At 37.0% G+C, this 26,621-nt stretch overlaps 1 protein-coding gene across 1 annotated transcript in view; it reads left to right on the forward strand.

Moving 5' to 3' along the window:
• The window catches only part of Nhs (NHS actin remodeling regulator), a 329,212-nt gene that overhangs the window by 288,361 nt on the left and 14,230 nt on the right, over positions 1 to 26,621 (forward strand). Inside the window, 1 exon segment of the mRNA XM_034486366.2 lies at positions 24,876 to 24,938. Coding sequence (XP_034342257.1) covers positions 24,876 to 24,938 — 63 coding nt within the window.

The following is a 26,621-nucleotide window of genomic DNA, read 5'->3' on the forward strand; positions in this document are numbered from 1 at the left end:
TGACTGTAACTCAGACCTCAAAGCTCTCAAGTAGGGACTGTAGATGACTAAGAGATGGACTTGAGTGGAAACACCTGCAAACTCAACCAGCAGCTCCTGCAAACACTTCACCTTACATGTGCCTTCTGGGGTTTCAATTGGAGAGAAGTAGCCATTGGTGCTCCTGTGTTCTTGTGTCACTGAAGTCAAGAACTACAATCTCATGACCAAGCCAGTCCAGATTTTCCTTAATCTTACCAGTACTCTTACTCTCATATTCTGGTTTGAGGCCCAAAGTTTACAGTTATAGCTGCATATATTCAGTTTTTGGTTTGAAATTAAATTCATGACTCTAATCGTACACCAATATGGCCCATGCAATATGCACAATAGTCCAAAAGGTCTAGGTTCTAGGTTGACAAACATTCAGGTGGAAACATACTTCATCTAAATGAATCTACATGTCATAACATATCCAGATAATGGTCTCAAGTGAGACTAGTTGATCTAGAGAAGTGGTTCTCAACCTGTGGGTCATGACCCTTTTGGGGTCTGACTACCTTTATCACAAAGGCTGTATGTATATCAGCTATCATGCATATTCAATGTTCACATTGCAATTTGTAGGAGTAGCAATATTAACAGTTATAAAGTAGCAGTGAAAATAATTTTATGGTTGGGAGATTCACCAAATAATGAGGAACTGTATTAGAAGGTCACAGCACCTGGAGGGTTGAGAACCACTGCTCTAAATGAACCTGCATATTATAACATATCCAGATAAGCCCTTGATGGAGACTGGATGATCTGCAGGTATTTCTCTGTTTTGCAGCCAGCTAGTGAGCACTAAGCTCTTCAGTTGAGTACATACTGGCACTATGCTGTACTCAGCACATGGTTGTGATGCTACCCAAGGATAAGAAAAGGAAGCTTATGATCCTCTGATTCATCAGACAGTGTGCTTATACATGCTAGTGATTTGTTATAAAAGTTCCTACTCAGTACAAGTTCTTATTACATTTAAATCTGCTTGCTAAAGCGTTTGCTTCTAATGAGGTATTTTCTGCATAAAAATGCTGAAAATATTTTCTCATTCACTGTAATGTGTTTTGTGGCTCATTAAGTTGGTTTTCTTGGGGAGGAGGTGAGACAGAAAAATTTTGAGTGTTTACAGAGGTGACAAGAAAATATAATCTTTTTTATAATCTGCATAATTTTAATGATGTCTAAATACCTAAATAAGATGATAGGAAAAGACTTAAAGTAGTGACTAGCAATGAAAGTGCTTCATTAACCCTTCAGATAGTGGTGAGAGGATCCTACATTATATTTCTATAAATGTCTTAAAGTTTGCCTATCTCGAATTTCTTAAATCTTGACATTTCCAAGTCTCTTGGGGGGATTTTGTTTTCAATTGAGTTTGGGTCACCAATTTCATTAGAAGATTTTTCATTCAAGTTATACTTCACACACTTGGCTAGAAATGGCTCTGTGTATTCAGCTTAAAAGGCCATATGTTGCTTAAAGAGTAAAGGTTACAGGAATAAGGATAGAAACTTTGCAGACAAAACCCTGGATACACATTTTCTTAGAGAACTATTAGATCAATATTTTATTAGACAGTAACTTTCTCTTTTTAATCTATAAGACTCAGTTAAGCCATTGTTCTTCCCTTTAAAAATCATTCATAATAAGAGTCTGGTATACATTTTTACTACTCTATGGGTCACTGTAATATGCTCAACACTGGCATGCTCTGTAGAGCGAAACTGCTTGAACTTGAATACTAATTCTACCATATAAGCTGTGAAGTTCTAGCCTAGTACACCCTTTCAGTCATTATCTTCATCTTAAGAATAGATAACATAAGTTTGGCACTAAAAGTTGAACGTGTTTGTGACTACTGCTTAATGTATGGTAAGCACTTCATAAATATTAAGTCTGATAATGATGATGGTGGTAGTAGTAGTGGTGGTGGTGGTTTGTCATGTCCTTGATGTGTCTGCCATAATGACAAGATTATAGTTTTAAACCCCAGCTGTCTAATTCTTTTGGTTGTATGATTTGGAAAAGGTTGGTGTATCTTTCTGAATCCTACTTTCTTTCTCTTTTTATAATTGAATCCGTTTCTTTGTAAGACAGAAACAATCATTTCAACTTTATAAGGTTATTAAGTAATTGAATCCCAGTTTCTTTGTAAGATAGAAACAATCATTTCCCAGTTTCTTTGTAAGATAGAAACAATCATTTCAACTTTATGAGGTTATATTTTTCATCTGATACTATCTGAATATGCTATATAATAAGATTATTATATATACTATATAAATAAGATTAAATTATGTGTATACTATAAGTACCTGAACCTCTATTCATAATTAATTGTAATAAATATGTTCATCAAAGCATATTTTTTAATGGAAAAAGTAAATATATATTTTTCCAAGTCTCCAAAAATGAGTTTAATTTAATAAAATTTGATATATATTATATCATATTCTATATAATATAATATTATAGTATTATGGAAGAATATTTCATGACGTAAAAATGTATATTTCATCACTGAGAATTTTTAAACATACGTTCACAGCACTATCATAAGACATCTCAATTAATGGTTTGAGAATCACAGTTACGTAGACTTGAGCTGTAAGAAAAGAAACAAAAATAACCTATTCTAAATGTATAGTCTCACGTGGCATCTCAAGACTCTGATTATATCATTATGGAAAATACAGCTTTAGAATGGTCAAAGTCCCAAAGCCTTGTTTGGACCTGGCTGGAGGCCAAATATATGAAGTTTATGGCAATATATATATATATATATATTCCAAGAGCCATGAGACAGAGGGATACCCTAAGAGCATCATTTTCTCCACATGACTGGGCTGGTGTCTGCAGATGCATTTCTTAAATGGCAGAAAACTGATTATTTCTTGTGGGTAAGAGTGATAAGGAAATAAGTTGTCATTTAGGTGTGTGTTTGCGTACAGAACAAAAAGTCACTTATTGAACCTTATTTATCTTCAGGTAGAATTTCTGGGGAATTTTCTCCTTGCTTAGGTTATAGTCAAATTAGGAGTAACAGGTGGTTATGGGAACATGGAACATTTGTTAGTGCCTCAAAAGGTAGCCTCTTCCCTGCAAATGCAAATGTGGGATGGCAATCTTGGTCAAATCCATTCCAGAGTTATAAATTCAAGATAGCCCTCGAAGAAGTGTTTGGTATGAAGCAATATTTTTAAGGGCCCAGAGCTGTTGATTGGGAAACTTCTTGTTTGAGGAAGTATGTATTTGTGTTTATGTATCTGAGTGTCAGTGTGTGTATCAAAATGCACAGTGAGCCTTCCATGAAGCTGAAGACAGTGATGATATAGAGGTCCTTATCTCCCTGTATTTCTTCAAAACTGATATACAACAGCAAGGGTGAAAAACGAGACTGTACCACCAAAAGTGTACCTACCATCAAAATTACGTAAGGCCAGAGAATGCCTGAAACACCAAATTAATATGAGGTATAAAGAGAAAAATAACCACCAAGTCTTTATATATCTCCTCTTGTCAAAAGGGTGTGGAGGGAAAATTTTAAAAATCAAAAATTGCATGGAAGCAGGTTAGTAGAGTGCATCTCTAGCCTATTGTTCAAATAGACAAATCTACCTGAAACAGACATATGGAGGTTTGAAATTGAGAAATGGCAGAAAGAAAGGCATATGTGTCCTTTAGCAGCTAGAGGTGAAGAAACCAAAATAAAACCTCAAATTAGCAGGACATGTAATAGCTGTCTTGTTGACAGCAGAAACTAGTGTGCTAAATTATCTGGATTTTGACATAGTGAAAAAAAAGATGGTGCCATTAAATCAGGGATCTTGAGAAACACACTAATGCCATATAAACAAAAAAGTAGATTAGCAAAACTATGTAAGTGATTGGAAATATTAGTGAAAGAGTGTAGGAAGTACAGTTTTTTATATCTAACCAACACTCTTCAACTCCTGGGACTTAAAAGAGCAGTTTTCAAACAGAGGAGCTTAGACAAGTTTGTACTCATAAGGAATCTCACAGGACAGAGACTCCTCTCTGTGAAGAATCTACCAAAGGGCAAATGTTACCCAACTAGGGAAAAGCTGAAAAAAGGTCAACAAAGTGATGGTTATTATGCATATTAACACATGGAGCTATAGATCCGGAATTACAGGTGTGGAGAAGATAAGGATGCTGAACTGATGCAGAAATGTTAAGGATGCTAACAGAAATGATACAACTAAAGCATGAGACAATAGAGCAGTAAATAAGACAATAAAATTGCCTCATTGGTTTTTGTCTAGGCAATGAATAGTCCATCAAGGATGCCAGCAGCAACTGAAAAACTAACAGTTTTTTTTTTTTTTTCTATTGGTTCAAATGATAAAAAGGGACAAATTCTGCAAAAATGGTTTGAGAAAGCTGGAGAGCAAAGGTACATATTTAAAGAGAAAAAAATGAACAAATATTGCAAAATACATACAATTACACATTATATCAGAATGTCATGTTGATTACTTTGAGCTTAATTTTCACATTAAAAGAAGCCCTTTCAATTTGTCTTATTGCAAGCCACATCATATTACACACTGTATGCAAAAGACACACCTAAAATAAAATGTTCTAGCAAATTCCATAAAGAACAGAACAATGATATAACATGTAAATAAAATAAGAAAGCAATGTGAGTTAAAATATAACACTCATGAATATTAATTTGATAAACAAAACAGCTACATTTATCAAGAGCAAAAACTATAGGGTAGATATTTGTCTATCTATCTATATCTATATCAATATCAATATCTATATCTATATCAATATCTATATTTATATCTATATATATCTATTTATCTCTATACAGAGATAGGTAGATTGTGCCACTAGACAACATTAATACATTTCTCTCAGTACAGGATAGAGCAAGCAGACAAAAAATAGATAGGAGAGAGAAAACGTAAAAAACATTATTATTATCAATAAGACTTCAAGCCCTGCTGATACTATTATCAAACATACCCAGGGAACACTTGTAAAACTTATGAATTAGATTCAAAATGTCAGTGTTTCCTAAAGTAAGAATATTATAAACAACATTTGCTGATTGCATTGCAGTAAAGCTCCAGATTACTCAGAGAGGCAAAGAACCAGAAAACCCTTTCCACCTGGACATTTTAAAATTTTCTGTGAAACATTTAGTAAAAGAAATAATATGAAGTGACACTACATAATTTCTTTCTTAAATGATAATGAAGATATACAACAGAATCTGTAAAATAAAATAAAACAATGAAGAATATACATAACACTATATTGTTAAAAGGTAGTAAATTCAACCTTCCATAAAACAAAAAATAAAGTGAAAGAAATATAAGTAAGCAATAACACTAAAGTAGAAATTAATAATGCTGAGAACAGAAAAATAGCAAACTTAATTAATAACTGAAAATCCTGGTTGTTTGAGAAAAATGACCAAGAAAAATGTAAATAAACAATATAAATCATGCCAGCTATATGAATACTGAACAGAAAATTAATGTGTACAATTAATTATAAGAGATTTTTATAAACATCCTATGAACAAATTTGCAAACTTAAATAAAGGAACAATTTCTTAGAAGAATAGATATTGCCCAAATTATCCCTTTTGGATGAGAAAATAGACTCGTTTCCTTAAAAGAAACAGTCACTCTTAAGAACCTTGCCCCAAGGCCTAGATGGTTTCCCATAAGAATTTTATTTACCTTTCAAAGTCCATATATTCCCAAAGTACTATAACTTGTTTCAGGACATTGGAAATTAAGTAAACCTTTATTTTTTTCTTTTAAGTCTGTATAATAATATACATACCAAAGCCTTATAAGGAAAGTTCATAAAATAAACTTGACAAGTATATCATTCTATAAGTATTGATTTTAAAAAATTAAAATAAACACTAGCAAACATAATACATGCCAAATTAAGACATTAGTGATTGAATGAGATTTATTTCAGAATTGAAAGTTACATTGAATATTAAGATGTTTATTAGCATCATATGCCATATTGACAGATCTAAGAAGGAAAACATGATATGAATATGTCCATGAAAAATGCTTGAAATATTTTACAATCTATTCTAAGTTTTTAAAACTCAAGGAAATAAGAATGGAGTGATACTTCATTGACATGACGAAATATACATATGCTTTAGCTCAAAAGCTAGTACCTTACTTAATGGTAAATCATGAGAGGCATTTCCACTAAAGTCTGGAAGAAGGCACACAAAAGCTAACCACTTCTACCGCTTAATATTGGATTAGATATATTAACAAGTGTTTAATAAGATAGATCAATTAAACAGATATGAGTTGAAAAAGAAGTAAACCTGTGTCTATTTAAACAGTATGGAAGACAGTTTCTTAATAATCAAAGGGGGAAAATAATCCAAACCATCAACTGATTTGAGAAGGAAGCAGAATGTCAGCACACAAAGGTCAGTTGCCTTTATTTGTACAAATAATAGCCAATTAGAAGAACTAGTGTTAAATTATCATCTGAAGCATAAGGGTGGTTATATACCTAGGAACTAATCTTCCAGAAAGGTATAAAATTTGTATGAGAAAAAATACAATGGATTTCCTAAAATGTAATATAAGACTTACGAAATGAGAGGATGTTCCCTGTATTTGGGGAAAATTATAGATAAAACGAAGTTGAGAACATAACAATCATAGACTTCTGTCACACACATGGGAAGGAAATACACAGTGTGTGTGTGTGTGTGTGTGTGTGTGTGTGTGTGTGAGAGAGAGAGAGAGAGAGAGAGAGAGAGAGAGAGAGAGAGAGAGAGAGAGACTAAGGAGTGAGCCCAGTCAAGCTCTCTACCACAGAACTATATCCCAAGTCATCTGTCTACTTTTCATTTTGAGATAGGGTCTTTCTAAATTGCTCATTCTGACCTTTAACTTACTTTGTAGCCCAAGATGATCTTTAATTCTTAAACCTGAAATTGTCAGCACCCCAAATTGTTGTGATTATAGGCCTCTCCCACAAAGCATGATCAGGAACCATATTAAATGGTTGAGAAATATACAAATACTACAATAAACTGATATCCATCCTGAAAAACAAAAATCCTTGATGTTTGCTTGTAAAAAGGTGCATAGTAAGGTTTGTGGTTTGTGAGTTCCTGGGAAAGGATAGAAGGAGGCTGATAAGAAATTAGAGGCAAGGCTGTAACATTGTGTGAATAGGATTCCCATTCACAAGGTGAATGTGGTAGCTGGTGGATGTCTGAATTATGTTTTGCATTCTTCTACAGCTCAGTTCAGCTAGGTGCAATCCCTGCATTCACTTAAGAGTTTTTCATGTATGAAATCGTGCATAAGCAAACACAACATTTACATTATGTTCAAATCACGCTCCTAAGATACCAATTGCTTTGGAACTAATGCAAGGTTTCCAAAATAAGCATAACAGCACTGGCTGTAGAGGAAAGATAAATCAGAACAAATGAGGTTGGTTTACCTACAGAGGGTGGGTGAAGATAAGAATGGAGGAATAGAAAGGAGGCAGTGGGGCTGAGGAAGAATGGCATTTCTTAGAGCTTATGTTGTTGTTTTTGTTGTTGTTGTTTTTGCTTTTGTTTATGTATACCTTGTCATCTTTGAACCCAGGTGATATTTCATGCATCCTGAACTCATAAATAAATAACATCAACTAGAATGTGAGGAGAACCCTAAGTGGAAAGCAAACAATAACAAACCAGCCTAACTATATCACAAATGAATGATAAACCCACCCTAGACGAAGGGAAAGAAAATGCCTATCCTTGATAACTTTGAAAAAATTGTTTTTGTTTGGCCTCCTTTCATTGCAATCAAACTCATTTATTTATGCATCTACAACTCTAATTTGAAGTGGAACAATCAAGCCCAGGCAAGGATTAAAATGAATTATTATACAGCTAAGAGAGGGAAAGCCATAAACTTAGGACTTTATACACATTAAAGCACCTCAGGTGATTAATACATGACTATTAGGCAATCCCTGTATTTCATAGTTTCCAATCACCCCACCTGATCATAAAATCTGAATGGTACTTTATAGTGAATGTCTCATAGAGTGATACTTGTGTCATCCTGCCTGCTCCGCATTTGCTAGCCATTCTCTATCCTTTTGCAGTGGTATTATCAGCCATTCCTTTAAGAACTGTGCATATTTTTCCTTCATAAGCAAGGAAAGAAGTAAGTAAACAACAAGGCAGAGAATGACAGCTGAAGACAGATATATGAATGAAGAGACTATGCAGACAGACTTTTGGATGTCAACACGCCTCATCCAGTGAGGTTTAAATTTAACTGACTTTGGCAAAGAAGCTCTTTTGACTTGCTCAAACGTCTGTTCATTTTAACACTGGTTGTGTCATCAGTGCCAGACTCCATGTTTCTAAGGAATTAGCAGTGGTCTACATAAGGAGTGGGAAAGCCAGCGTAACTAGGTAACTAATGCTACAATGTATTTGATGCTTTGGATTTCTGTTAAGAGCTGACCACAGGAAGCATAGTCATTTGCCAAGTATAAAAATCTTAAAAGTTTCTGAAAGCCATCTTTAAATCTTGACCATGGGAAATTAATTACCCCCTAAACAGCAATAATTTTTTTTTTAGGAACATGAAGGGGAAAACATTGTAATGAACATAATGTTAAGGCATTAATGGTGCAACAGAGGGATGGACTCAGGGTTTTGAAAGTCCTCCAGCAAATTGTCAGAGCAGCCATTCTTGTGGTGATGCTGCTCTCAAACTAAGCAAACCTGAAGGCACATGGATACTTCCTGATAAATCAACAGTAAAATATTAAGGTGTGCCACATAGATGCATGGGTGGAAAACTCAGAGGCCTGGGGAACATGGATAAGCCATCTGAATATGGGGCTCTCTACCTCTCACTTGCCAAAAAGAACATCTCCAAAAAGCAGCAATCATTTGATGAGAGAGAGAAAGAGAGAGGGGGAGGGGGAGGGGGAGGGGGAGGGGGGAGGGGGAGGGGGAGGGGGGAGGGGGAGGGGGAGGGGGAGGGGGAGGGGGAGGGGGAGGGGGGAGGGGGAGAGGGAGAGAGAGAGAGACAGAGAGAGACAGACAGAGACAGACAGAGACAGAGACAGAGACAGAGAGTGAAACAGAGAAACAGAGAGAAATAGTGAGAGAACCAAAAGACAGTCACATTCTTCCCAGAGGTGTGTTGGTTCCTGAAAAACTTCTGGGGAGATAATATCACAGAGGGAAGGGAAATATAAACATCTAGACTACAGAAGAGTTTTGCCAAGTTAAAAATATATTTAGCAGACATAGCTTGGGGTACCACACAGAACAGAGGAATTTTAAGGAGTAATAGGAATCTGGGAGACTAAATGACCAAGGAGAAGGGTAGAGTGGATAACAGAAAAGCAGGAAGCAAAAGATGTATGGAAAAGTCTGAAGGAGGTACTTCTCACCACAGGGAAGGCAGCGTGGTTATAATATATATCCAGTGAAGGACCTTAGCTGGATGGATCCTGGCAGGATTCTCTCTTTCTCAAACCAGGTTGATATGTGACATTCATCAACAGAACGCTTAAGATAACGTTTGTAAATGAAGAGCCAGGAAATGGATATAGAAGAGAAAAAGACCAGGAGCACTATTCCGTTGTGCCCTGTTTACACTAAATGTGGTTTTGTATTCACAGAGCACATCTGGAGCTGGCATCAAGTAGCAATAGTATGAAGAGTAGGGGAATAATAGTTGGACAGGACAACTGTCATGTTCTGTTTCTTAAATGCCACTCCCAAAGAACAATTTGGTCTCAGTCTTTTGGCCAAAAAATTAGATGTCCAGGGGTTTGAGGGATGGCTCAGCAGTTAAGAGCACTTGGGGTTCTTCTGGAGGACTCAAGCTCATTTCCCAGCATCCAACACATTCAGTGTCCTCAAACGCCTTTAACTCCAGATTCAGGGGGTTCTGCATCCTCTTCTGGCCACACTGAGCACGACACTCACATGTACAAACTCATGCATGCATAAACAGATAATATAAAAAATAAAATTTTAACAAAATAAATTAGATTTCATATTCTGCTCTAGGACTACCTTCTCAAAAACCTTGACAAACTCTGTGGATATAACATTGTCTATCCAATCAGCCTTCTGGATCGTCCAGTTTGCAATGGTTGCCCAGTTGCTCACTGAAATAGGTCACTGTGGGATATCTTTGTATTTTTATCTAGATTGTATAGTTGCAATACAAAGTGGAGATTGTTGGTTTCCCTGTTGAATGGTTCTGACCCATTCATATCTTTGCTCTTTGTACTATCTTCAATGGTTCATAAATCAAACAAAATTGTAATGAATCCAAAGAAGTTCATGTTCTCCATCTGGAAAGAAGACTCTGATTGGAGGGTTAAAGTAGAGTTCTAGAATTTGAAGAACATCTTTCCAGCTAAGATTACCAGTTTCCCACATTAGAAATATATTTCAGTGTCAAATCTCTGGCCTAAATTGCTTCTTCAACTGTATTTGAAACTCACCATTTTAGCTAAACTGAATGGGCAGTGAATTAGTTCCCTTGGGATCTGTCTCTGCATTCACTGGAGTTACAGGCAAATACCACCATGTGAGGTTTTCTAATGTGAGTTCTGGGGATCCAAACCCAGGTCCCCATATTTCCACAGCAGACAATTTTCTCACTAAGTCATATCCCCAGAAGTCCTGCTGAATGGATTAAATAGGTAAATAAGTTAACATATGAAGGAGAGACACCCTTTCTTATAAAAGAATTCTGATTAATAAGTGTAAAGATAACGTTAAAAAATGATCACCACTTAGCCAAATAGTATGGCAATAAATTTTGTAGGTAATTGTTAACAATAGATGAAAGTTAGTTGGGTGAAAAACATTGAAAAACAGGATAGTTATCAAATTTATCACCCACATTATGATTTTTATTACAAAGAAACAGTAACATTAACTCAAAAGTCTGATAAATGTAATCTCAACCAAGTGGTGAAAGGTAAGATAGCCAGTAATAGGACATACCTGTATATGACCTCCTGATAAGATGTATTGAGAGTCCATTTACATGGGACTCTTGCCAAACAAAGTCACCTCGGCTTAGCATGAGAAAACAGGGGACAGATCAAAATTTAAGTTAATTGTATAAAATAATTGATCACTATTGTTCAAATATGTCAAGATCATGACAAAGACTAGGGAACTACTAAAAATTGAAGAGCACTAAGGAAATTTTAGAACTGAATGCAAAGTAGGATCCTGGATTGGATCCCAAGTGAGAGATTAGATATGAATGAGAAAACTAGCCAGATTAGGTAAGATTATTTAAAGGAGTGGCTTTTGACCTTTCTAATGCTGCAACCCTTTAATGCACTTCCTCATATTGTACTGACCCTTAACCATAACATTATTTTGATGCTACTTCTTAACTGTAATTTTGCTACTGTTATTAATCATAATGTAAACATCTAATGTACAAGACATCTGATATGTGATCCATGTTGGGGGTGGCGACCCACAGGTTATGAACCACTGTTGTAGAAGAACAGAACTAATAGAATAAATATATATTCAAAAGGAATTTCACTAGATTGGCTAGCAAGATGTGGTGGTCTCGGTGGTCCACTCATGGCTGCCTCACATTGGAGAGGCAAAGAATGTCTCTGAACCCCAGTTTGGTACTGAAGACATGTAGGATTCTTGGAGAGCTGTTGGTCTTTAGCAGTCTCTGTTGGAAGCTTGAAGACACTGACTAATATTAGCAAAGGGATGCAGCCATGAAAGCAACAGGATAGATGAACTTGCCAGCAAGTGTGAATCGAGTTGTGCCAGCAAGCATGTAAAAACCAGTTCCCTTCTCTTAAGTCCTTTTATCTGGAGCATCACCACAAGACACCACCCATATTTAGGGTGGGTTTTACCACTTTAAACAGTCTGATCAAGAAAATCCATCCTAAGAATGCTCAGCAGCTTGTCTTTTAGTTGATTTGAGATACCATCAAGGTAACAACCAATATCTGCTAGCATAAGTCCACCCCTCACCAACTTAACACCCAGTCATGTCTCTTTACATCATGTTTAATTTCTAAGTGAAAGCAATAGCAAAGACATAATTCTGCTGAGCACAATATAACTATGCCACATACAACCACTAATGCATTATATATTCTTTTTAGAATTCATAGTAAAATCCCTGGAGGAATGCTTCATTTTTTAGTGTCTCATAATTTTATATGATAATATAGATTCACAACACTTAAACACTGATATTATCTCATTTGATGTTACATTATGTTAGCAAAATAGAGGGAAGAAAGAATAATTCCCCCTCACCTATTTTTTTTATACCTTTATTAAGGAAGCATGCATACATAAGCATGTTCATATACATGTGTATTTGTCTATTTTTGGCCATATGCCATTGAAATAGAATGTTCATCAATTATTTAAAGAGAATTGATTTTTAAAAATATTTTTATTCTTTCATTGAAACAGACCATTGTGAGAGACCATCTTGGCTTTAATTTCATATCTTTAGGTCTCTTTCGGAGCTGCTTTGTTCTGTATCTTTGTCCTGAAGGAATGTCCCTTGACTTTTACTGCCTACTGTACTTGCTAGTAGTATAGAAGGGATGAGAAATATGTATCATAAGTGGTAGGCTAGAGTTAAACCCCAAGGTGTCAGAGCATACTGATATAAGCTGTTTGAAGTTGACTAGAGGAACACCAAGTTATGACCTGCCCTGTCTCCAAAACATTCCTTCACAATTAAAGCAGCATACTCTTCCTGGAGCTTCGACCTATAGCACGAATAAGTTCTTAATATATGTATTTATATGCACAAACATGTTCTTAACAAAATACAACAGAAAAACTCATTTCAATTAAAATCCATGTTTCTGCAACTTGTCATGTGGCCTTTCTTGGTGTTTATGACTACCTTCTACTACTACCCATTCTGTTTCCTATACCTTTAGCAAGAACCCTTAGCAGGTCTTGGTTCTTTCCCTGGAGGACTGACCCACACTTTCATCATTGAAGTGTCTGAGCTATTGGTCATCCTGCCTGGATTAGACTGTAGTTTCTCCTTGACCTTAATCATAGGACTTGGTAAGCCTCAAGAAACACCTTATAGTGTTAGGATCTCCTGTACTCTAGACCTAATCTTCCCTATCTACATTGTGGAGAAGCAATCAAATGTCTCCCTAGGAGTTTGAGTCAATCATTTCTCCTCCTAACACTGTTATTCCTTTCTTAGCTTGTTGACTTAAGGGCATCAGAAGTCAAAAGTGGCCAAGGGGAAGTATTGGTTTCCAGTTCAGTGGAGGGAATTTTTAGTTATGTCTCCCAGAAGAATCACTCTCCTCTTGGGAATGAAAAGTTCTAGAGGAGAAGAATTTAAAGTTCCCAGGAATAGAAAGCATAAATATTCCTAGTGGGTGACTAGGAGTGTTAGTGAATGAAATCATTCCCATTTCCAACCTTTGATTTCTAGAATGGCTATGGGAGAGATACATTGAATATTGATTCAAAGCATATACAGTCTTCTGCAGAGCCATCTAGGATACTGTTTTCCTAATTGGCACTGTAACTGTATCTTTAAAGGGCCATTCTACAGTTAAATCTAGCCAAATGGTTCAGGATGATGGAGAACAGGATAATTTTATTAGTTACTTTCTTGTTGCTGTGATGAAAACAAACAAACAAACAAAACACAACCAAACACAATTTAAAGAAGAAAGGGTTTATTTTGACTTATGGCTCCAGAAACAGAACTCCTAATGGCAGGGAAGACATTACTGCAATCAAGGAAAGCATGATAGTAGAAGTGGGAAGCTGATTTTCATCCCCACAGAAGAGGCAAAGAGAAAGCAGGAAGTAGGATGAGTCTACAAACACTTGAAGCCCACTTCCAAGGATGAACTTCCTCCAGCAAGGCTCCACCTTTCCAAACAGCGCCACCAACCAGGGACCAAATGCTTAAAAACATGAGCCTGTTGTTGTTATGCCTTCTTTGCCATGGCCTCTCATCACAGGCTGACAGTTGCTTTCAGCTATCATCGTTTCTGTATTTCCCACAGCCAACCTTATCACACCTCCTCAGAGATACCAGTCAGGTCCAGCCTCCTAGTGCCCCTCTCTCAGAGGTCCACTAGCTCTGTTTAGTCTTTCTGGACTCCGCTACATTACTGTTTGTAAGAGTGCACTCACTACTTAGAATTCTTGGCTCCAGCTTTACTCAGGACTTCTGAGCTTTGGTGCCCCATCACCAGCCAAGCCAAGATAGAATAAATGGGTGGTGTTCTTTAGGTAAGAAACATTCATATTCCCCTCCCTCTTTCCTTCCATGATGTAAGTTGAACATTCTACTCATGGTTCTGCCAATCCAGCCCCACAAGGATGAAACTATGAGCCAGATTTTTTTTTAAAAAAAATCTTTCTTCCCTTACATTGTTTTGCTCAATTAACTGTCACAGTAACAGAAAGGTAATATGCTGGAAGAGAAGAGTTTGCTATTAGTTTAATATAGCATTTCAGAACCAGTTATACTTAGTACATCTCACACTAGCTCACCTGTCCTGCCATCTCAGAAATTAGATGGATCTTGGAGACTGAGTGTAAGTTGCTGGTGACTGTCACTGTAGTTTCTATTCTGATGTACTGTTTGAATCTAGGGAAATAAGCATAGTGCCTGGTATACAACTACTGATGAAAGCTGAATCCAACTGCCAGCTTGGGGTGAGGGACCATTGCTAGAATGGTGCTACAAGATCGAATAGAAAGCCCCTTCTTCCTCTTCTGTCTTTCTAGTCTCCTAGTAGTCTATTGACAGAAACAAATGGAGAGCAGCTAACAAGACAGAAGTGTTTGCAGAACCTCAGCATCACAGAGCAAAATACACGAAAATAGATTTGGAGCAACAGACAATCACTTGATCAGCAACTCAATACCTGATGAAAGAATGCTTTAACCAGTGAGCCTGGTTCACATTAAATATTGTGAAAAAGAAAGAAAATGCTTTGTTGCAGAATTTAGTTTTGAAATTCCTTTTAAAATATCAGCTTGGCTGTGGAACTGTCAATAAAATTACTTGTCTGCATACATCATTTTACAAAACAGACTAGGATTGAATTCTCTTACGGACCTGAGACTTTTACACTATTCAAAATATATGCAAACAATGGAAATGGAATAGTCTTCACAATAAAAAAAAAATTGAATTACTGATATACATAGCAGTTTGGAAAGATTTCAGAGCCATTATTCTGGGTGAAAGAACCTAGTCTTCAAAGGTTACATACTCTACAATTTCATTCATATAACTTTCTCAAAATGACAAAACCATAGCGATGGAGAACAGATTAGTGGCTGCTAGTTGTTAGTAGGAGAGGACGTTGTGACTATAAAGTGAGAGCACAGGGGAAGTTGTGAAGGTCATAGAACAGATCTGTGCCACAATCGTGGCAGTGTTTCTGGAATATGTATGTATGATAATATCCATGGAGGAGTCAAATGAGCATAGTCAGGAGGTGTGTGGTATGTGTGAGAGAAGGTCTTATGCTATTTAAATTTTTGCTGTGGTGACTCCAAGGATGACTTGCTGAGCATTTGCACATTTGCCCTGAATTACCTGTTCAAAGCTTCAGTGGGAATGGAACCCAAATGGGGCAACATCTCCCCACTTCTGGCTTCTTCAGCTGACTCCCCTTTCTGGCCCCTCTGATTCTGGTGAAAGGGGTTGTGGTGTTTGTAGCAGTTCAATAGAGTCTTTCCTCCTCGTGCTTCAAAACAGGACCTGGCTTTTCCTCACCTGTATCTTTTATTTGTTGTTAGCAACATCTGAGGGTTGATGGAGCTGAGTGACCCTTGGCACAGATTCACATCTCTGGCAGAATTGGCCACAGGGAATGAATAAGATGTTTACTGGCACCGAGCTCTCAGTTAGTGTGGCAAGTGAGCCTTGTTTTGTGTTCTCCTTGAAAGTCCAAAGCAATTCCTGGGAGTGAATGACTGAGCTGAGCAGTAGGTACAGAGTGTTCTCCACTCAGGTCTCCCTTAAGACCTCTTTCCCATTCATGTGGGTCCACTTTCCACAAACACTTCCAAATATCAATTTGTTAAGCTCTGTGTGTTTTAAAGTTTTTATTAATAACCCATGATTAAACAACGTGTTCCTGAACTTTAAAATATTTTTAATACTCTGCCCCCCCTCCAGAAATTGCTGTTCCATTTAATCTAAGGCAAAATGTTTTATGGTTGGACAGTTGCTTTCAGAGAGCCAATTTTTGGATAAAAATTACACCATTACCCTTGTCATTCAAACTTTCTCACTACGGGTAGATTTCACATCTCAAATGACTACCAACAGAATGTAGTTAAAAACAGAGTGACTGCATGGTGTGTGTGTGTGTGTGTGTGTGTGTGTGTGTGGTTTCTTTTTCCTCCACATCCTTATTTTTTTCTGAAACATTGAGGATTGAACCCAGAATATTGTGCATATGTAAGACCACTGCTCTGTCACTGATATGGACCTAGCTTTTTTATACATTTTCTAAAATTAATCTTGAATTATTAATAGTGTGTGCTTTTATATTTTATTTATTTTGCCTATATGCATGTACAGGTGCACATACCACAGCATGCGCCTACAGGTTAAACCTGCAAAAGCCAGTTCTCCCCTTCTACCACGTGGACAATGGGGACTGAACTGAAGTCATCAGGCTTTGAAGCAGGTGCCTTATCTGCTAAGCCATCTTTTCAGCCCATGAGCACTTTTAAGAGTATTGTGTGATACTGCAGTTTTGTGAATGCAGTACTCCACAATCTGTTTGTCATTCTGCTGTTGGCAGGTATTTGGGTTAGCTGTTTCTAATAGTATGGTTATATTTATTTGGCTTTTACAAATATAACTTCTGTAAATATTTTTATTCAAGGTTTCCTATGGATATATTTATTTTTCTTCCTTCCATAGACCTATCAGGAAATTAAAAACCAACATGTTTAACTTTACTAATACTCAAAAGTGGTTGTACCACTTTAAACAACTCTCATCAATTTCGAAGTGTTCCAGTTGCTCCACATCTTTGCCAACAGTAGATATTATTATTATTATTATTATTATTATTATTAGTCCTTTGCAGTGCAACCCCTCTATTGTATATAGTATTGTATATAGTTCCTTATGATTTTCATTTAAACTGCCCAGTGAATGGTGATAGTAAGCACATTTGTAAACATTTGTTCATCTTTTTTTATGTTTTCTTTTGCCAAAAATACTGCAGGAGAATAGAGGAGGTAGTAACGACTATGTTCATTAGGGGAAAATAATAAAGGTATGATTTTGAAAGGCAGGTTTATCAATGATAAGAGAAAGTTCCCCAGGTTTGAGTAATTACAATTTTTTACCATGTTAAATAGATATGAATTCATAAAGTAGCTAAAGAAGAACTTGGTAAGCATCTGTTCCCAAACATTTCATTTCCTGACCCCAAACCACTGTGTCTGTCCTGAATTCTGCCTCAGTGAGTGATATTCCCTAGGAGTTTTTATGGGGAGTTCATAGCACCTTAACAAGTGCATATTTGCTGGTTTGGTTTTCTTTGAGCTTCAAAGCTGGGTAGGAGTATGCAGTGAAGGGATTGGAGTTTAGGGTGGCAAGCTAGGTGGGGTTGATGTCTTTGAGGAACCTGAAAGTTGGGCGTGGGTTCAACCCATGAAAAGCAAAGGATGTTTTTAAAGCTTTTTCCTTATTCTTTCTTTCTTTCTTTCTTTCTTTCTTTCTTTCTTTCTTTCTTTCTTTGCTTGCTATTGCTTATTCAGCTTGGTGAGTGCAGGAGTTGAAGACATGGGAAGAAAGGATGAATCAAAAATTATATTACTGAACACATTTGGAAAGATGAACACAGTGCCAGCCAGTGGGAGACTTTAAGATAGTCTCAAGAGAAAGAAAGACTGTGCTCTGTTATGGCAGCAGCAAGAGAGTGACATGTAAGGAAGGCATTGCCAAATTTCTTTAAGCTTTGGAGAAAGATCAAAGTGGTTCATATTTATGTACAACACATCCACATATACTCCTGCACAGAAGAATCTGAGGCAGATGGGGCTCCTCCATCTCACAGATGGCCATAGTAGGTATATTAATGCTGAGACTAGTCTAAGGACAAACATGCCCTGTGGCAGAGTGATATTAAAAGCCCACATCACCTCACTAGAAATCTGGTATGGATTGTAAAGGATATATTCACTCTTAGGTTTTACTCCTGTATTCTAATATATGGTAATGTTTCATCTCCAGTAAATACTTCTCAGGTTTAAGACAGCATGATAGTTGTAAATCAGCTCTGAAATTCGACAGCTATAAATGCCATGTGGTATCAGTTAGATCACAAACCAGAGCCAATTTTTCAAAACATTTCCTGCTGGAATACCCACAACATTTTAACAGATGTCTTTTGGCAAGTTTTGAAGCAAAATAATCCCCTATCAGCATATGAAATAAAGCCCAACAGAAAGTAAAATATGAAGGAGAGTGATGTTTTTTTCCTCCTCTTCTGGCATTAAGAGATTTGGGGAAATCTTGAACTCTTTGGAGAAACTCTTGCTCACGGCCACAAAAATCAAGACATGATCTTTTCTTTCTCACATACACAGAAAAGATCGAGTTTTGAAAAGATCCTTTCAGCGTTCAGTAGAGAAATTTCCTTGGCTACTTTTGAGTATAATGTTTGTTATTTCTTCTTCTGAGCACTGATCTTAAGTATAACTCTGGGTTTGGTTGAGGCAATCTTATGAGAAGTGAGGGGAAATTACTTGAAAATACAATGGGGCCCACAGATCTCAAAATGGAGGGGAGGCATCAAAGGAAAAAAATCTATTGCTAGCAACAAGATGGACATGATTGATCCTGAATTACTCAACAATGTAGTAATTCAGTCTGAGGCCTCTCAAAATCAATGGCAGAGAGGCCAAAATGAAAGCCTAGGAAAGGAGAAGGAAATAGATTTTTCATGTTTCTTCAGCATGTTTAATGAAAATATCAATAGTATAGACAAGTTAAAAGGAATTATACAGTGAGTACGCTGTACATGAGAAATAAATTCTTTTTATTTTGAGTCTGACAGTTTGTTTTTATTGGAACTGATTTTCACCATCTAAGAAATGCTCTTGAACAAATGAAATGGTGGTCTCTGAATACTCTTCCCACACAGTTATTCTAAAGAAACACTTCTACACTAAGTGATATTTCCAAAAGCACGCATCCCTATGGGTATTCTTCCATTACCTGTTGTTTTGCATGCACTTTGCTGACGTCTTATTTTCCCCATGCTATATCATTTTAACTGTGTACTAGGAGCTGTGCCGAAGAATGATGTGTAGGTGGGGATAATTTCATGTCATTTCTTTAGGAGGAATTTTATTTCTTTAGGAGGAATTTTGGTTTCTTTATATTGGGCACAGTGAGGTGCTAGCAACCTAACAAATATTTATAGAATACTATTGAATCAGTTGTAATATAGTTATGAATAAATAATGGCTAACATTTCCTTGAATGAGAAATGGGGTACATTTACATAAAGCTATTAAAGAATAATTTAGTTTATACAAATTTGTTCAATGCCCAGCTTTTCCTCAACTTATCCATCAGTACCTATTAAGGCACTCTGGTCCAAGAAGAGATAGCCTGAGGTAGCTCTGGATTGCAATCTGATTTCTTAGATAATTTAGAGAAAAAGAAATATATGAACCAATGTTACATTCATCATATAAAAATATAATCTAAAACAATCAGAACCATTTGTTTCCTTTGACTAACTCCCAGGCAAGTGAACACTTTCAAACACAAGTCTTAGACAATTCATAATTCATGGCAGGTATAAAACCATAACTCACTTAATATGACATGCACAGATACTATAAATCTACAGGTATCCTAATTAGAAGTAGGTGGAGAAATCAAAGAGCACAATCTTTTCATTCCAAAACTCAAGGCTACTCGGTTTCAGCATTTGCATGCTTTAGGTTGGGGCTGCTACCAAAATGACAGAGTATAATCCAAGGAGACCTTGATTTGATTATAGTGGCCTAAACCAATGGTCTGAATTGTCTGGGTTCAGTCAAGGCCTCCCTCAGTCACTGCCTGCTTTTATCTCACACTTGTTTGATATGTAGGTGGGTTCTGCAAACAGATAAAAATAAAATCCACTCCTCGTCTCTTACTCCTGAAAAATACTCAGCAGAAGAGCTGACTTGAGAGATTTATGATGAACTACCAAAATTCATTTGTCAGTATTAATTTCATTCATGTTGCCTGAACTGCAGTCTCTTATTTTTTTTGAAAATTTCTTTATGAGATATAAAGCCTTGAATTTTTTGAAGCAATTTTCTTTCCCATAACAACTTGGCATATTGAGGCTTCCCCCCACCTTTTTTTTAAGGGATGAAGACCGTTTTACTTAATCTTCTATAGGAGTCTCAGAATGGAGAACACTGTCATTCTAGTCCTACTGATTCAAAACAGAATACACAACCACAATGAGATATTATTGCTCTATACCTACATGGTACATTTTGTGTGTGTGTTATTTATTATTATTATTTATTGGACGTTATATTTACATTTCAGATTTTATCCCCTTACCCCATTGCCCCCACCACCCAGGAACCTCCTATCCCATCTCTCCTCCTCATGCTTCTATGAGGATGTGACCCCACCCCCACCTACACTCCCCTCCCCCCCACCTCCCCACCCTCGAATTCCCCCCCCAAACTTGGTGTTCAGCCTTCATGAGACCAAGGATCTCCTCTCCAACCTATGCCCAACAAGGCCATCCTCCCCTACATATACAGATGGAGTCATGGGTCCCTTTCTATGTGCTCCCAGGCTGGTGGTTTAGACCCTGGGGAGCTCTGGCTGGTTGGTATTGTTGCTCTCTTCATGGGGCCACAAAACCTTTCAGCTCCTTCAGTCTTCTAACTCCTCCATTGGGAAACCCTTGATCAGATCAGTGGTTAGCTGTGAACATCTGCCTCTGAATATGTCAAGCTCTGGCAGACCTCTAAGGAGACAGCTATATCAGGCTCTTGTTAGCATGCACTTCCTGACATCCACATCAGTGTCTACCTTTGGTGACTGCACATGGGATGGATACCCAGGTGGAATGGTCTCCAGACGGCCCCTCCTTCAGTTTCTGTCCCACACTTTGTCTCCATATTTGCTCCCTTGAGTATTTTGTTACTCCTTCTAAGTAGGACTGAGGCATCCACACTTGGTCTTCCTTCTTCATGACCTTCATGTGGTCTGTGAGTTGAATCTTGGCTATTTCAAGCTTTTGGGCTAATATCCACTTATCAGTGAGTAAATACCATTTGTATTCTTTTGTGATTGGGTTACCTCACTCAGGATGATATTTTCTAGTTCCATCCATTTACCTAAGAATTTCTCAAATTCATTATTTTTAATAGCTGAGTAATACTCCATTGTGTAAATGTACCACATTTTTTTTGTATCCATCCCTCTGTTGAAGGACATCTGGGTTCTTTCCAGCTTCTGGCTATTATAAATAAGGCTGCTATGAACATAGTGGAGCATGTGTCCTTGTTATATGTTGGAGCATCTTCTGGGTATATGCCCAGGAGTTGTATAGCTGGGTCCTCAGGTAATTCTATGTCCAATTTTCTTTGGAACTGCCAGACTGATTTCCAGAGTGGTTGTACCATCTTGCAATCCCACCAACAATGGAGTAGTGTTCTTTCTCCACATCCTTGCCAGCATCTACTATCACCTGAGTTTTTGATCTTAGCCATTCTGACTGGTGTGAGGTGGTATCTCAGGATTGTTTTGATTTGCATTTCCCTGATGACTAAGGATGTTGAACATTTCTTAAGGTGCTTCTCAGTCATTCAAATTTCCTTAGGTGAGAATTCTTTGTTTAGCTCTGTACCACATTTTTAATAGGATTATCTGGAGTATAATTTCTCCAGTTCTTTGTATATATTGGATATTAGCCCTCTATCGGATGTAGGATTGGTAATGATCTTTTCCCAATCTGTTGGTTGCTGTTTTGTCCTATTGACAATATCCTTTGCCTTACAGAAGCTTTGAGATTTTATGAGGTCCCAATTTGTCAATTTTTTATCTTAGAGCATAAGCCATTGGTGTTTTGTTGAGGAACTTTTCCCCTGTGCCTAGGCATTCGAGGGTCTTCCCCACCTTCTATTAGTTTCAGTGTATCTGGTTTTATGTGAAGGTCCTTTATCCACTTGGATTTGAGCTTTGTACAAGGGGATAGGAATGGATTGATTTGCATTGTTCTACATGTGGACCTCCAGTTGAACCAGCACCATTTGTTGAAAATGCTGTCCTTTTTCCACTGGATGGTTTTAGCTCCTTTGTCAAAGATCAAGTGACCATAGGTGTATGGGTTCATTTCTGGGTCTTCAATTCTATTCCATTGTTCTTCCTGCCTGTCTCTGTACCAATACCATGCAGTTTTTATCACTATTGCTCTGTAGTACAATTTGAGGTCTGGTGTGGTGATTCCCCCAGAAGTTCTTTTATTGTTGAGAATAGTTCTTGCTATCCTGGAGGCTCCCTTTCAATTGCTTCTGTGAATTGTTCTTCCATTTTACATATTCCACTCTCTTATATGAGAATTCTACATTGTCTATGGCTGACTCAGTATAGAACCAGAGTCAAATTGGAGCTCAGATGATATCTAATACATTTCTTTAAGTGGAGGAGCCTTAAACTTTTTAAACTCATTAGTCTTAAGATCTAGTCAAAACAAACTGGGCCTGAGGAAATGATATTTTCTCTATATAAAAATTAGTGAATAACTCTATCAGTTAAAACTTACAAACATAAATTAGAACTAGATCTTGAATGGGTCTCCAAACCTATGCCTGCCATAGGTTTAAGAATAGTTAGGTTCAGTATCCACCCATACCGATTCACTCATGGAACCAGGGTTTCTGGTGGTTTCCTGTCTGGTTATATGCATTACTCTAGTAAGACAGAGATTCTCTCCTGAGATCTTGGCTATGCCTCTAATTTTATTTGTTTTTTTTTTTTTTTTTTTTTTTTTTTTTTTTTTTTTTTATAACTGCTAAAACACACATCTCTGGTATCATTTGAGTGAGCAAATATTTTGGTAAGTTCTTATGAGGGGCACAACTAGTATCATAAAAGACTAAAAGAAGTTAAATACAGGAATTCACAATCTACTAGGTGAACATGGTGTATGTGTTTCTAAGTTAATTTGTATTATATTAAAGCCATGCTATAAGGTAAGTACTATAATATATGTGTAACTGAATCCAAAGCTGGTATAGAGTAGATTGACAGGTATGTCTAGCCTTCCACATTGCAACAACAATGCTATCTACAAAGTCCTTACATACAAATCATTTAACTGAAAAACATTATTAAGAAATCACAATGTTTTGGGTAAGTTTAAAATTTTGTTTTGCCTTACATTCATAGCCATACGTGGCTATATGTAGCCTGTGTATATTCTCACCTGCTAGAAGCTAAAGAGTTTCAGTCAGGAATAGGTAGTACATGCCTATAATCCAAGTACCCGAAGGGCTTAGACATATTCCTCATTGTGTTTTAGAGATCAACATGGATTGGATAGTGAGACTCTCTCTCAAAACAAACAAGCAAGAGGAATTTCAATGTTTTTCTAAATAGTTCCTGAAGAGAGAATGCTGATTACCAAATTAATTTCCAAACAAAATTGGCAATATGATTTGTTTCATCTAATACAAAATAAAATACAGGGCTTCTTCCGCAATTTAAGTATTGTAAGATGTTGGCAGTCCACCATTAAACCTTGTGTGGGGTTTGTATGAAGGAGAAACACACATGAAACCAATGGTCTTAAAATATGCTTAGTGAGAGAGAAGCAAATTTGAGCAGTCTAGAGAAGGTGATATGGATCGGACATTTTCATGGGAAAATAGTCATTGTAAGGAAAGAAAATAATTTGGTCTTTCCCAAATTAGCAAGATATATGTACAAGATGAGTAAGTTATGGGTTTGAAGAGAGGCCTCAGTAGGTAAACTGATTTACTTGCATACATGGAGACTTAAATGTGAAAGCCAGGGATGATGGTACACACTAATTAATCCCAGAGCTGGAGAGACAGAGACAGGCAGATCCCTGAGACTCACTGACCAGACATCTTAGCCTATTTGGTAAGCTCTAGGCCAATTAAAGGCCCTCACACATATAAAAACAAATAAGCAAAAAAAAAAAAAAAAACCCACAAGATAGATGATTCATGAGAAATTATACCTGAGAGTAGCCTCTGACTTCTAGGTGTACATGGACATACATGCATACATAATAACACACACATACACATTTGCATGCATTCAAAGATACATATAAGTATATACATATATATGCACACAAAAGATGGGAAACTTACAATTTTCAAAGATATTTTCACAGCTACAAGGTAAAAATAAAAATAACCATAGTTGTAAAAGTAGCAAGCACTAGCATATAGAGCATGTTAAGTGCCAAGATTTTTCTAAACATATTACATGCATTTACTCATGTAATTCTCAAAATAGCCCTGGAAGGAAGATGCTGTTATTCACCTATCTTACAAAAGAATTGTGCCTGATCATGTAGGAGAAGAGCCAGGTAGCCAGGATATGAATCGAAGAACTCTAGGTCCAGAATCTATCTATCCTCTTAACCAAAACAGAATCACTTAGGACAGAAGTTCTGCCAGAATGTTACTTGTTAGTCTCATAGATTTGGCCTAACTTGGGCATACTGTTGTATACATTTTTTAATTTTTTTCTTTTTGCATTTCATCTTCATAGTTTAACAGCACCCGTTCGCCCTCCCCCACTGAATGTTGCCACATGGCCCCATGGAGTAGAAAGGTATTGGTTCTGAGAACATTTCTTTGCAGCCTTATCCTGCTCTTTTCAGACACTCTCCCTTTCTTCTCTCTTTTAACTTTATTGCAAACCCTGTTTTAAACTAATAGTTTTTCTCTGAAGTCAAGTTAAAGAATGGTGTTCTCCTAACCTGAATTAAAGACAGCCCTGTTGTTGGTTTTGTTCCCCCTTAACGTCCCCCTTGGAGTTGGAATTTGCAGTTCTACTAAACATAGGCATCCTCTATCACCACTCCTGGAATTTATAGTTTGGAGGAAAGAAATTACAGTTTTCCCTGTATTTATCAGAACTGTAAAGGTTCAGCTTCTTAAATTTAGAAAAGAAAGAAAGAGAGAGAGAGAGAAAGAAAGAAAGAAAGAAAGAAAGAGAGAAAGGAAGAAAGATAGATCAAACAAGACAAGAGGATTTTCTAGCAGCCAACTGTCCCTGTCACCATTAAATAAAAAGAAAGTCCTTTGGCTGCTAGTCAGAGCCTGGAGTCAGGTCACTATTCTTTAGCCCCTTTCCAGTCCATTGTTTTTCAAGGAAGAAATTGCAGCAAAATGAGGCCTCTGGTGGTGGGGCTTTTCTCTTCTGTGCTCTGCTTTCCTGTGTTCCTGTTTGTCTCTCTCTCTCTCTCTCTCTCTCTCTCTCTCTCTCTCTCTCTCTCTCTCTCTCCCACCCTGGCTCTCCCTCTCCCTCTCCCTCCCCCTACCTCCATCTCCTCCCTCCCTCTCTTTCTCTTTGCATGCACCAAACTTTTTTTTCTTTTTGAAAGTTACCTAGGAAACAAAGTCTTTTGTGTTCCAACTTTATTTGAGCTATTCACTTCGCTGGGAATCTGCACAAAAGCTGAAGAGTGAAAGAAGGTTGCAATATTTTACTTAAACTGTTCATGGCGAACACAAATTTCCCATGGGTGGGAAATTATATACCGTTGGGTGTGTTGGGGGGCTTTCCAGAAACCTCTGAGAAGGTAAGTAAATGCTGGGCTTTCCTTTAAACAAGGGGCTTGGAGCCTATTCTTTAAAGAGACTCGGGGACAGTTCATTTGACAGTATATGTGATCCCGAGCCAATAGTAGTTTCCAATGTGAAGACCAGATAGTTTTTTTTTTTTTTTTAAAGATCCTGGTTTTAGGACAGGGGATTATTAAAATCTTATTGAAATAAAAGGAAATACTCATTTTATACAGTTACCTATCTTCCTCTGAATTGTATAAAGAAAACCAGGTTCAACAGTGGAAATTGGGTCTTTTACTACACTGGTTTAGAAACCCAACCCTGAAACCAAAAGTGGAATGGAGCCTTTTGAGTAATCTGGGCCTGGAGCCCAAGCTTGAAATAAAAGTTAGGCAACATTAATATTTATCAAAGGCTTGGATAGACAATTTTCAAATGTCATATAGAATTCAAAGCCTCTAACTTACACAGCTGGAAGGAAAGTTTTGTACCACAAAGCCAAAAGAAAATAAACTAGAACTCTCCTATCCATCCAAATTCGAAAGAAAAACCCACTTGAATCTTTCCCTCCAGAGACAGAATATGTCTGTTTCACTGTAGTCGGGTACTGGGGCACCTCTTTACTTTGGCTTTTCCACAGCCATCTAAAGTCAGTTAAACTAACTTTTTAAAATGTCATTCATCAAAGCTGTCTTCCTGAAGTGAAATTAACTCCTGCAGTTTT

This window comes from Arvicanthis niloticus, chromosome X, assembly GCF_011762505.2.
Source record: "Arvicanthis niloticus isolate mArvNil1 chromosome X, mArvNil1.pat.X, whole genome shotgun sequence".
Classification (NCBI taxonomy): Eukaryota; Metazoa; Chordata; class Mammalia; order Rodentia; family Muridae; genus Arvicanthis; species Arvicanthis niloticus.